At 29.1% G+C, this 14,071-nt stretch overlaps 1 protein-coding gene across 1 annotated transcript; it reads left to right on the top strand.

Annotated features, from left to right (window-relative positions):
* The first annotated feature begins 652 nt into the window (after positions 1-652).
* Positions 653-2,188, top strand: LOC131632712 (1-aminocyclopropane-1-carboxylate oxidase homolog 1-like). The gene is made up of 3 exons (XM_058903443.1): positions 653-693; positions 1,314-1,503; positions 1,774-2,188. The coding sequence occupies exons 1-3, from the start codon at positions 653-655 to the stop codon at positions 2,029-2,031; spliced, it is 489 nt and encodes a 162-aa protein (XP_058759426.1). The 3' UTR covers positions 2,032-2,188.
* The last annotated feature ends 11,883 nt before the right edge of the window (positions 2,189-14,071 follow it).

Here is a 14,071-nt window from a genome sequence, read left to right as displayed (position 1 = left end):
CAACCCACTGATTGGTTTAGGAGATAATTAGGAAAGAGAAGAAAAAGAGTGAGACCCACTATTTTTCCCAATATCTTCAAAAGAGCAAAGAAAGAGATTAGAAGTGTTATTTGCACAAGCTCAAGCATACACCTAATATATTCATACATTATATATAAACCCACCATCTTCCATATCACTTTAGAAGTGTTATTTGCGCTCAAGCTCAAGCTCAAGCAGACACCTAATATATTCATACATTATATATACGCCCACCATCTTCCATTTCACGAACAGGAGGTTGATGTTGTAAGAAAACAATTTTACACTCGTGATTTGAAAAAGAAAGTTCTCTATTATTCCAATACCAGTTTATTCAAAGGCAAATGTGCTAACTGGAGAGACACTGTTGGATGTTCCATGGCTCCTAATCCACCCAAACCAGAAGAGTTGCCTGAAGTATTTAGGTAATCAATTCATTTTTAAATCATTTATATCAATCATTGGACAATTTTGCTCAGAATTTTAGGGATTAATTGTTTGTTTACATGTGTAGAGATGTTGTAATAGAGTACTCCAAGAATATAATGGCACTGGGAACTGCAATTTTAGAGCTACTGTCAGAGGCATTTCGGGAAATCTAGCAACATGGAGTATCTCCTCTGACATACCAATGTTGGAAAGGCAAAGGGAAAGAGTGAATTTGCAACAAGTGTAAGATCAGCAAGATTACTTTTCTGTGCTGTAACAAGTTCAGAATTCACAAGGTTGTTCAAATTCAAGGTAAAGGTTATTGAGTTTTTTTAATATGACCACTGTAGACGTTGAAGCAACAGCCATAGAATCAACAAACTACAGCAAGAGATAAAACATTAGTTATCTCATTAAAATAAAAATTAAGATAAACTACAATAATAAACACAAAATTAGACAAAAACAGAATATGAACACATGAACAAAAATACAAACTACCATAAGAAACTGAGTTAATTTAAAAAATCATTACAAACACTCATAATTATAAATCCATAGAAAGCTTGAAAAGTAGTCTACCTTATAGCAATAGCTACTAAATATTACACTGCAACTTATGATAACACACTATGATAACACTACTACACTCCATGTCCTTATTGATAGATAACCTTACCATACAAGGTTTAAAAAGCACACTTATGATAACACACTATTACTTCCATCTCCATAAAAATCTAGAATGCAGATTCTATCAAATCTGATTATTTCAAAACTTAAAACGCTCCAAAACAGAATTTCAATCGAGCCCCTTCTCGTAACGGTGTGCTGTGAATTCTGCTATGCTTGTGTCCCGGTAGATTGGGTCATTACTATCCTCCATGCCCTGAACCAAAATTGACCATGGGCACTTCTAAGCATACTGACCGCAACTTCATGACATCACTCCTCCAAGACCAACTCGGGGGACTTCAAATTCTTCATGAGAATCAGTGGCTTAATCTTCCTCCTATGCATGGAGCTCTTGTCAACATAGGTGATCTTCTACATGTAAGTATTTAAAAGTCTATATATACTTTATTTAAATTTATATGTATAGTTTTTTATTTTTCAGAGAGTATGTTCATACTATAATAATATATGGATACTAATTTTTTTATGCTCATGCAATGTCCGCTTAACCACAATTATAAATGTAATTAATCGGGTGTTGCGTAGATGTAGAAAAAATTGGGTGTCATGTGAAATATTTTTGCATATGAATGAATATATTTTTGTTTAGTAGAGACTATATTATCAGTTTATCTGTTACTGTTGCAGCTTATAACAAATGACAACTTTGTGAATGTTTTCCACCGTGTCTTGTCAAATCATAAAGCGCCAAGAATTTCAATTGCATGTTTCTTTGTAAATTCCAAGGACCCATGCGAGGCCTCGTCAAAGATATACGGTCCTATTAAAGAACTGTCAGAAGAGAATTCACCAATCTATCGGGACACAAGCATAGCAGAATTCACGGCACACCATTACAAGAAGGGGCTCGATGGAAATTCTGTTTTGGAGCGTTTTAAGTTTTGAAATAATCAGATTCGATAGAATCTGCATTCTGGATTTTTATGGAGATGGAAGTAATAGTGTGTTATCATAAGTGTGCATTTTAGACTTTGTATGTTAAAGTTATCTATCAATAAGGACATGGAATGTAATAGTGTTATCATAGTTTGTTATCATAAGTTGTAGGGTAATATTTAGTAGTTATTGCTATAAGGTAGACTACTTTTCAAGCTTTCTATGGATTTATAATTATGAGTGTTTGTAATGATTTTTTAAATCAACTCAGTTTCTTTTGGTAGTGTATATTTTTGTTCATGTGTTTATATTCTATTTTTGTCTAATTTTGTGTTTATTGTTGTAGTTTATCTTAATTTTTATTTTAATGAGATAACTAATGTTTTATCTCTTGCTGTAGTTTGCATTTTAACTAATGCTGATCATAAAAAAATGTTGATGTGAATGATAAAAATTGCTATTTTTAAAAACGTTGATCATTTACCGAATTAAAAAACTATTTTAAATGCTGATCATAAAATAAATTGTCATTTCAATATCAAAAATGCCTTGAATATCATTCTTTCATAAATATGCATTTAAAATGATTATTTTTATTTATTTTTCTCACAAATATAGCTTAACATATTATTATTATTTTATTATTATTATTATTATTATTATTATTATTAGAAAAATTTTGTATCTTAATTTAAAAACACTGTCAATAAATGTAGAAAATCATTTCAAATGTTAATTAACAATCATTTATAATTATAAATCATTAACCTTTATCATAAAAAAAAATACTGATTTGAATGATAAAAATATTGCTATTTATAAAAATGCTGATAATTTATAAATTTAGAAAATTATTTTAAATGTTGATCATAAAAAAATTTTAGTTCAATATCGAAAATACTTTGAATATCATTCATTCATAAATATACATTTAATATGATAAGTTTTTTTATACTAATAGATAAAATACAATTAATAAATATTCAAAAAAATTCAAAATTATATAATTTTGACATTGCATTGTAGGAGTAATAATATCTATTGGTGGTTGAAATTACAAGTATTAGACTTTCACAGGTATTAGACTTTCACAACTATAATCCAAACAATGCAGGACATGGGAAACATAACAATGAATGGAAAACATAAAACATTGACGTGAAATCAACCTTTTACTTAACCTTTTACTTAAGAAAATTTGAAATCAACCCTCTACTTTGTTCCTGATTCAAAGAAAATAGTTTTTAATTAAAAAACAATAAAACATTGAATGATCACATGTTATATGGGAAAAACAAAATAATAATAATAATAGAGAAATTTTGAGAACAATTAGAATGTGGTGCCTTGCAACAAAATCAACAAAACATAGCAATATGATAAATAATAAAAAAAAAATTGAGAACAATTAAAATGTGGTGCCTCGCAACAAAATCAACAAAGCATAACAAGACATACCACTTGAAAGACTGAAAAGGCAGGGCGTTTGGGTAATTTCCAGAACATAAAATTTTCTTATAGGATAAATGAGAATTATGTATCAGAAATAGGTACTAGGTAAGTGTGTTGTCTAGCCTTGGCTCTTTGAAATATTGAAAGTACTTTTTGATGGAAATGGAAAGGATTCAAAGGATATTAATTATTGTAGTGTATGGTTTTAATTTCTTTGTTTCACTAATTGTGGCTTCATGAAATATGAGATGAATTATTCGTCATAAATATTTGTTTCATGAACTTTGAAGAAACATCACATTGCAAGAGTACACATTGGTTTATTAATAATTTGCATTTGGAACAGTGATAATAATGACATATTATGAGTCAAAGATCAAGTACTAGACTCAGGACTACGGTTGGATTCACACTTTTTGCGGCCACTGTCTTGGTTCTTGTTGCAAGAAAACCATTTACAATTCCATAATTTAATTTGCTGCACCATCTGGTATTTTTGAGGCAATGGATCGGGCCGGTTCGGATGTACGGGTTGACGGGTGAGTCAAAAGGATAATGACGGTTTAACTTGGTCGGTTTCGGTTTTCATTTTAAGAACCGTCGGTCACCGCACCCGACCGATATTGTTTGCTTATTGCTATATTTTAAAAACTAGGCCCAGTATAACTTCAGCCCAAATCCAATTTTGAGAAAATCTTAACCTAATCTCAGCACAAGCATAAATACCTTATTCCTCTCACTCTCTAGAAGATCTAATTTGTCCACCGTTATCTACCTCTTTCTATCTTCCCTCCCAACACCACCAGTCACCACCATCACTTTCTCATATCAGTTCTTCCTCTTTGCTTTTCTCACTATCAACCTGTGTTGGAACTTGGAATGATGATAACTTGGAGGAAGAGTTGGAAATATTTATTGACATTAAATGAGCAATAAATGAATACAAGTAAGAGCTAATATGGAGATGAATATGAAAAGATTCATTTATAAGTCCCACATTAGAGGGAACACAAATATTAGTAGTATATATATTCCAACTTGGACAATTGTTGTTGGGCCCAAGGGCACCTACAGTTTTATAAAGGAGTGAGGACACACCAATGTGCCAAGAAGACACACGCGCGCGCGCGCCGCCTCCGCCGTCCGGGCGGCCGGTCCGGTCCGGTCTACATGAATTAATTTTTTGGAACCCGAATTAATGGAAATTAATTATTATTGAATAATTAATTAATTCGGTAAAAATTAAATAATATTAAATATGGAATTAATTAATATTTAATATTAATTAAAACGAATTGGTGACGTGTCCTAGACCAAGTCTTAACCTAGATTTTGACTAGGTTTACTTGTCCTCCAACTCTCCTCTATATTTTCGCCCATGTTTTGGTCCACTCGGTTGGATATTTTTTGCCTATAAATACATTCGTTCCATTCATTTGTTCTGCACTCCAGAATTCAATTATGAATTCTCTCCTCTCTCTCTCTTACTCTGCTTCATCTAAAAATTATTCTTTTCTTTTTCGACTGGATTTATTCCATATACAAAGACTGGTTTTTAACCATAAGAAGGTGTATCATTTAGAACGATTCATCACACGTGCAAGTGTGAATCGTATTGAAACGAGTTGTTTTATCCTGGAGGCGTCGTGGGTATTAACGAGCTGCTTTGCATAAATCTGGCAGTACCACGAAACGTCTTAAAGAAAGCGTACCGATCCGCGACTCAGCCGATATTTTCCTATGTGGGTTGACTCGGTTTGGTGGTTTGGGCCCGAATCCGAACCTAACCGAACCGAAGTCCACCCCTAGTATATATGACCGATTTCCATATTTTGTTGTAACAGTTGTATCTTGCAACATCGGGCTAAAGTGGAGCTGGACCTTACTTTGATGTATGTTTGCTATATGCTTGTTTTTGCAGCTGTATACATGATATCTTTATAGGGAGTAATATTATAAATTCACAAACAAAAGAGTTGCTTTTAAAAAGTTAAAATACAATATTCGCACTCTATTAGGCAGGTATATTTTAGAACATCGTAGCAATAAATAGTACGTGCTGTTTTTTTTGGTTCAACAAGTTTATTATTGTTGGATTTTTTTATTAGCGTTTGTTCCAAAATAAACAAAATTTAACTTTTTGAACAACTCTTTTTTTTTTAATTCTCTTCTCTCTCCTTTGTCTTTTTTCGTTTTAGATAGCACGACATTAAAAAAACCTTGCTCTTTGGTACAAAAATAGCATTCCATTATTTAACTTCTAATTTTTAGAAGAAAAAAAAGGAATAAATTAGTTTATTTTATCCTCTCTTATAAATTATAATAAATAAATATCATACTAAATTATAAATCTATAACTTCTCCCACAAAAATTTCCTCCCAAAATTCTCACAAACACAATAATTATTAATTTATTAAACAATTAAATTGATAAATACTAATAAATAATAAATATGACTTGCATGCAAACTTTAAAACACTAATTATTTTTAAACAAAAATATCAATTTTGGTCCCTTGACTACACCCTTAAATTTAGATTGGTCTTTTAATTTTTTTCGTGTCACCTTGGTCTCTTAACTTTTAAAATATATTTTTTTTGTCCTTTGGTCTAATTAGAGACAGATTTAGCGATCAGTTTCTAAATTTTTTCGTCGCTAATTAGACAAAAATGAGTAAAATAAATAAAAAACCAAGGTGACAAAAAAATTAAAGGAACAATTTGAGCCCAAAAATAAAATTAAGGAACCAAAATGAACATTTTACTATATTTTTAATTAAATAAATAATAATAAAATAAATCGAACGTTTATGCAAACCTTAAAATAATATTTTTCCAAATTTAAAAATGGCTTAAAAAATAAGACACTTCCCATTCACATAAAAATTGAAAAATATCGTTAAACAAACTACCATAGGGTTGAGAATTTAATTTATATTTTTTATAGCAAATTAATTTATATTTATCATATCATCATCATATCATTTCAATTAAATTTAAATTATAATTCTATATAAAATAATAACTTACCATTAAATCTAACCTCCACAATGTACATATTTTTGCATTTTAACTATCAATTCTACTTCGCCTCTTCGCCTCTGTCTAGGGATAGACCTTCGGAGACCCTAATCCATTGATAGAAGAGAAACATAAGAAGACCATAAGTTTTATACTCCTAAAAAAAAGAGAAGCAAAGCTCAACGAGAACCAAATTTTTGTTCATGTGTTCATATTCTGTTTTTGTCTAATTTTGTGTTTATTGTTGTAGTTTATCTTAATTTTTATTTTAATGAGATAACTAATGTTTTATATCTTGCTGTAGTTTGTATTTTAACTAACGCTGATCATAAAAAAATGTTGATGTGAATGATAAAAATTACTATTTTTAAAAATGTTGATCATTTACCGATTTAAAAAACTATTTTAAATGGTGATCATAAAATAAATTGTCATTTCAATATCATTTATAAGTCCCATATTGGAGGGAACACAAATATTAGTAGTGTATATATATTCCAACTTGGACAATTGTTGTTGTGCCCAAGGGCACCTACAATTTTATAAAGGAGTGAGGACACACCAATGTGCCAAGAAGACACACGCGCGCGCGCGCCGCCTCCGCCGTCTGTCCGGCCGGTCCGGTCCTGTCTACATGAATTAATTTTTTCGAACCCGAATTAATGGAAATTAATTATCATTGAATAATTAATTAATTCGGTAAAAATTAAATAATATTAAATATGGAATTAATTAATATTTAATATTAATTAATACGAATTGGTGACGTGTCCTAGACCAAGTCTTAACCTAGATTTTGACTAGGTTTACTTGTCCTCCAAGTCTGCTGACCAAGTAAATAACGGCTATATTGACTGGGCCGGTTCAACTCTCCGCTATATTTTCGCCCACGTTTTGGTCCACTCGATTGGATATTTTTTGCCTATAAATACATTCGTTCCATTCATTTGTTCTGCACTCCAGAATTCAATTCCGAATTCTCTCCTCTCTCTCTTACTCCGTTTCATCTAAAAATTATTCTTTTCTTTTTCGACTGGATTTATTCCATATACTAAGACTGGTTTTTAACCATCAGAAGGTGTATCATTTAGAACGATTCATCACACGTGCAAGTGTGAATCGTATTGAAACGAGTTGTGTTATCCTGGAGGCGTCGTGGGTATTTACGAGCTGCTTTGCATAAATCTGGCAGTACCGCGAAACGTCTTAAAGAAAGCGTACCGATCCGCGACTCAGCCGATATTTTCCTCTGTCTCCATACTCTTATTAATAATTTTTGTTTTATCATTTTTCATCATCTTAGGTTTGTTATTAAAGTTAGAGTTTTTTTTAAATGATTTAGGGTTTATAACAAATTTTGTGATTAGGGTTTTTATCTTTTGATATTATTTTGATATTCCTTTAATACTTTATCTTTTTTGCAGGGTAAAATTAATTTGAAGGAATAGTTGTGTGGATGTTCTACACACTGAAACAGTAAGTATATCAGATAAAACTGTTATTTACTCCTTAGTTCCTTTTAAAACTTTACTTATCAATTTATTCATTTATATTTAGTTTTAATTTTATGTTTTTCTTTTTTATTTTGTTATCACCTATTTTTTTTAAGTTTTATATTCTCCTTGGTGTAGATTCAGGACAGTTGATTTTATATGCATGTTTCGGTACCATTTATTCTTCTGAGGTAAGAATTAAGATTTTTGGTTTGGTATTTTTTTATTGATCTATTTTTTACTAACAAATTAAATATTATTTTTTATTTTAGTTGTCTTTCTCAGTACTACTGTTTCTAACATTATATATTATTTTTGTGAATTTTTGTTTCTTGAAATGTATGATAGTTGGTTATGTAGTTGTAGCTGAAAAATTGGATCTGTGGTTGGATCTATTAAGTTAAAAAAATATTCTGTTTATAATTTTTACCACAATATTTTGACTCTATTTCTTTGGATCTGTGGTTGGATCTATTAAGTTAAAAAAAAATTATGTTTATAATTTTTACCACAATATTTTGACTCTATTTCTTTGGATCTGTGGTTGGATCTAGTAAGTTAAAAAAATATTCTGTTTATAATTTTTACCACAATATTTTGACTCTATTTCTTTGGATCTGTGGTTGGATCTAGTAAGTTAAAAAAATATTCTGTTTATAATTTTTACCACAATATTTTGACTCTATTTCTTTAAATGCAGGTTCTATGTTCTAATCTAAAGTTCTGGTGAGAAGTTTTGGTGTGGAATTGTAATTGTGTTGGAAAACTGGTAAAATGTTTTTTTTTTTATATATTTTGGAGTAAAATATTTTACTTGGCTGTGGAATATTTTAAAGTAAAATTTTGTGGTTTATTTATAAAAACTATGAAATATATTTGAATTTGTTATATATTTTTTAACTAAAAAAATATAATAAATTTGGATAATTAAAATGTCCTAATAATAATAAGTTATTTATTTGCACATAAATTTCTAAGAATCAACAGTAAAAAAAAATATTGGAATTTAAAATATTGACTTAGAATCAAGCAGTAATATTGGAATTTAAAATATTGGACTTAGAATCAAGCAGTAAAAATGGTTAAAATATTGGACTTAAAAATATTGGACTTAGAATCAACCAGTAAAAATATTTTAAGATTACGTATAAGTTAAATTTTTTAAATATTTAAAAAATATAGTTGAATTCCTTAAAGAAATTGAAAGTGTAAAATAATATAAAAAATTGGGTGAAAAAACTCAAAAAGAGTACGATGAATGTGGATGCTCTAAGTTGTTTTACAACATTAAAACCTTTTATTTAAAATTAATTACATTATTATCTTAAAATTAGTTTTATTAAAATTAATTATATTATTTTTTAAAAATTAGTTTTATTAAAATTTAATGTTGGAAAAGTTGTACCTAGGTCCAATTTAGATGCAGCTAAAAGCTTACACAAAAAGTAAAGATGCACCTAAAAAAAAGTTGTACCATAACGTCTCTTTCTCTCACCTATAAATCTCTCATCACAGAAAGCAGGGAAGCCAAAGTTACCTAAAATTTCTCTTTTCTTGCAATGAAAAAGTTAATTTCCTTTTCAATCATCCTTGTAACACCGCACCATCACTTCTCCACCGTGCTAATCCCAAATCTATTTCTGCCACCGCCGCTCACCGTCGGAAATTACGTTGGTTACCGAAACATGATTTAATTTGTGAACTTTATTATGATAATTCTGTGTGCTTTACAATTTTGATTCTCCTTTTGTTTACCTTCTGTTATGATAGTGCTTACTTTTTGTTTTTGTTTAATTAAGGACATGGATGTATGTTTTAATTTTAGGTTTCAATAGGGAATATTTCTCTATATTGAAAAATGGTTTTTTCTTATAATTATTTTCTTTTGTTGTTTCTTAGGGATTTGAAAGATGATAGTGGATCATGTTGCTTTGTTATAAAGGATGCAGGTACGTTTACTTTTGTTTCATTTTACATTGAATGTAGTCAGTTCCAAACAATGCACCGGTCCATTCCACTCTCATCAATTCAAACTTGTGGGTCAGCCTGTATTGGGATAGGGTTCGGTGGCTGTCCTTGGAAATTTTTAAAAAAATTTATTGGATTAAGAGGTATTATTAGGAAGGATTTCAAAAGTTAATATGGGAGTTAATTGGAATTTAAGAGGAGAATTAAATGGGGGCAGAGTATAGCAAAAGTAAAAAATGAGCAGAAACGGTAAAAAATGAGCAGAAACGGTGGGAATTTCATGGTTTATGACCTGAAAAAAAATCCCCACTCACTGCACGCACTTTGAATTTGGTCGATGACTTGTGCACGTAGAGTTAGATTGCTGTGTATGTCTTGGAAATTTACGATGGGAACACATAACGTGGAGGCACTTGAGTTTGAGTCTTCAGCTATGTCTACCTTTCCCGAATAAAATATGCATAAAATCTTGGACAATGAAGATTCCATCAAACCACTGACACCGGTTTTGGTTTCATCAAATGCTCTAACTTCAACTTTTTTGTCAGAACTGAAGTTGGTGGTTTCCTCGTTAAGCGACATAGTGAGATTGACAGAATGGTAGAAATAATAACTTGAAATGTAGAATAATGGAAGAAGGGATGGTGGAAATCAATAACTTCAAAGTGTATATATAAAAGATGATATTGAATAGTGTGTTAATTTCATGAGTTGGTGGGGTTTGGTGTGAGACGTTGTCTATTTTAGGAACCAAGAAGCATAGGTTTCTATATTAACCACGAGTGCAATGAACATGTGAAGTATTATGTTTAAAACACGTATACACGCACGCACGCACGCACGCGCGCAAATACACACTTACTTTAGTGTGTGTTTGTGTGTGTGTATATATATATATATATATATATATATATATATATATATATATATATATATATATATATATATATATATATATATATATGTTTTATTGTAATAAATTGAATAATAATAACCATGATTCTAACTTGAATTTTCCAATCATAGATTTCAAACACATATACATTAATCTCAACCTTTCGGTCCATGTTAACCTAATTAGAAAAACTAGAAAATCGTGTAAAACGTTTGAATTTTTTCAAGTGATTAATCATTGCTTATTTATTAATGCGATGTATTAGATGATTATTTGAGTTTAATGTTTCATGAATATAATATTTATGTAAAGAAACATTTTACACTCTTCATTCGATAACGGAATTTTATTATTATTCGAATATATGTTTGTTTAGAGAAAATAAGATAATATAGAGACATAATTCACCACTCTATAGTTCCTAATCCATCCAAACAAGAAGAATGTCTCAAATATATAAGTGATCAGTTCACTTTAGCTTGATTGTGTAGATTTACAATTGCATTTTTAGATTATTGACATGGATTGTCTTTCATTGTTTGTGCATTATTTTGTGTTAGATGAAAAATGTTATCATGGTGGCAACTAATTCTACTAAATATAAAAGGCTGAAGTTAAAGCGTTTATAAGTCAAAATCTAGTGTAAGAGGTCTTGTAGAGTTAGGCATAACAAATATTCCTCTAATGTTCTAATGTGACCCACTGGGTATCATTAAAAATTTAGCCATGAATTCCAACTTGAATATTCCACTAATAGATCTCAAACACATATACAACAATATCAATCATTCTTTGCATTATGACTTAGTTAGTTAAATTAGAAACACATTCAAAAAATAGGATTTTTTTTCAAGTGATTAATCATGGCATTTCTGTACGTGTCATGGATGAGATGATTATTCGAGTTCATAGAATTCAGGAGTAAGATGTTGATGTAAGAAAACAATTTTACACTTGTTATTTGAAAAATCTTTATTATTCCAATACAAATTTATTTAGAGACATGTGTGCTAACTAGAGAGACCCTGATGGATGTTCTATGGCTCCTAATCCACCCATACCAGAAGGATTTTATAAAGTATTTTGGTAATGAGTTAATTTTCAAATCATTTTTATTAATTATTGTACAATTTCGCTCATAATTTTTGTGATTAATTTTTGTTTACACGTCGAGATATTATAATATAATATTCTAAGAATATAATGGCACTAGGAACTACAAATTTAGAGCTACTGTCAGAGACTCTTAGTTTTGAACCATTATACCTCCAAGGAATTAGACTGTGTTGAATGACTCTTTCGTTTGGGTCATTACTATCTTCCAATCCGTAACCCAGAATTAACTATGAGAACTTCTAATCATAATGACAACAACTTCATTACATTAATCCTCTTAGACAACTCGAGAGTCTTCAAATTCTTCTTAACAATCAGTCGCATAATGTTCCTCCTGTGCATGGATCTCTTCTTGTGAACCTAGGTTAACTTCTAAAATTAAGTATTTAAAAGTTTAAATATACATTATTTAAATTTATATGTATAGTTTTTTATTTTTCATGTCATAACTATTTTATTTTAAGAGTATGTTTATACTAGAATAATAGAATTTCGATACCGACTTTTTTACGCTCATGCAACACATACTTAATCCTGAATTAAATTAACCACAATTTTAAATGTGAGTAACTTGGTGTTGCTTAGATGTAGAAAAAAATGAGTGTCATGTAAAATTTATTTGCTTCATAGGTGAAGGATAGCATGGTGAAGTTGAGTTATTTCTCCATCATGGTGAACCACTCAAATAACCATTGATTTAATATTAAACAAATTCAATGGACATGATTGATTGTGGGTGACCTACTAGTCAAGTATTATGTAAAAAAATAAATATTTACATTTATATCCAAAACATATTTTTTAATTTGACCCCAAAATTTATGACAAATTACAGTAACAATTTTTTTTATTAAAAATATAAAATGTTATATTTGTTAAAACAAGCTCTAATATTAGTAATAGTTAAAAAATAACATTATATTATATGTATATAAACATTAATTAAATCATTAAAATTATTAAAAGTTGTATAATTAATAATTTTTTAAATTTATTTATACCAATTAACAATAATTTATCTATAGGATATTTGACTAGTAATTCTTAAAGTTATTTATAATAATTGATCATGATTTGACCATAAACATTATCAAATTTGTATTTTCTTTTTAATAAAACAAATAGAAGTACGGTATAAAATTTGTATTTTATAATCTAATTTTTCAATCATTTTTCTCTCTTTTGTTTTTTTCTGTGGCATATGGCAATCCATTTTTCTTTTGTGAAGTATTCTAATAGTTTGCTGATCTAATGGTTTATTATTTTGATTAGCAAAGGAGATATACAACTGCTGGTAGAAAAAACATGTGACGGTCACACACCACAAGGTGTGGTAACGTTCAATGGTGAAAAGATGGTCAGGCGATAATGATGCAAGAGTGATGTAAAACTGGGATTTAGATTTGAAGATGTTGGGAAAAATGGGTATTAAGTTATTTATGGTTTCAGCAATGGAAATAAATTAACAGTCATGATATCAAAATTAATTTCTTTTTTTTATCATTACATAAACTAAAAATTTTATTTGTTGTATTAAATTAATAAAATGCATTTTTATAACTACTAATCAAAACTTTTATAAATTTAATTGTCAAATGACTTAGATTTGTGAAGGTAACTAATTAACATAGAAAAACAGAGAGATCCATAGTAAGATAATTATTTATGAAAATAAGTGTCTCAAAATGAATAAAATATAAAATCACTAAGCTAGATGGAAAATATTAAATCACTAAGTGTCTCAACCGAATTATCTATGTTTTATTTTATCTATACCTTCTTTACTAATTAGTTAATACTAATTTTTATCAATATTTTAATATGTAGAATTTCTAAGATTTTTTTTATAGTTTTAATTTTTTAGTATTTTTGTATATATAAAAAAATATTTATTGAGTTAATAAGTAATTTTAGAATTAATTGGGTTTTTATATAAATTATAAGAAAAAAGTAATTAAAGAATTTATTGGGCAATTGTATAAATAATTGGAAAACTTGTTTGACCTATTATAATTTGTGTTTTAGTAGTTCACCATGATGGACCAAAAATATAACTTCACCATGTTAACCTTCACCTGCTTCATAATGAATATATTATTTTTTA

The sequence above is a fragment of the Vicia villosa genome, unplaced genomic scaffold, assembly GCF_029867415.1.
Source record: "Vicia villosa cultivar HV-30 ecotype Madison, WI unplaced genomic scaffold, Vvil1.0 ctg.000987F_1_1, whole genome shotgun sequence".
Lineage (NCBI taxonomy): Eukaryota > Viridiplantae > Streptophyta > Magnoliopsida > Fabales > Fabaceae > Vicia > Vicia villosa.
The sequence above is the reverse complement of the archived record's forward strand: the minus strand, read 5'-3'. Positions and strand labels throughout refer to the sequence as shown.

Bases quoted from the DNA above. Each gene is read 5' to 3' on its own strand.
- LOC131632712 (XM_058903443.1), top strand. From the start codon at position 653: ATGTTGGAAAGGCAAAGGGAAAGAGTGAATTTGCAACAAGT. The intron at 694-1,313 runs GTAAGATCAGCA...GTGTCCCGGTAG, and splicing joins AGAGTGAATTTGCAACAAGT to ATTGGGTCATTACTATCCTC. The intron at 1,504-1,773 runs GTAAGTATTTAA...TTACTGTTGCAG, and splicing joins ACATAGGTGATCTTCTACAT to CTTATAACAAATGACAACTT.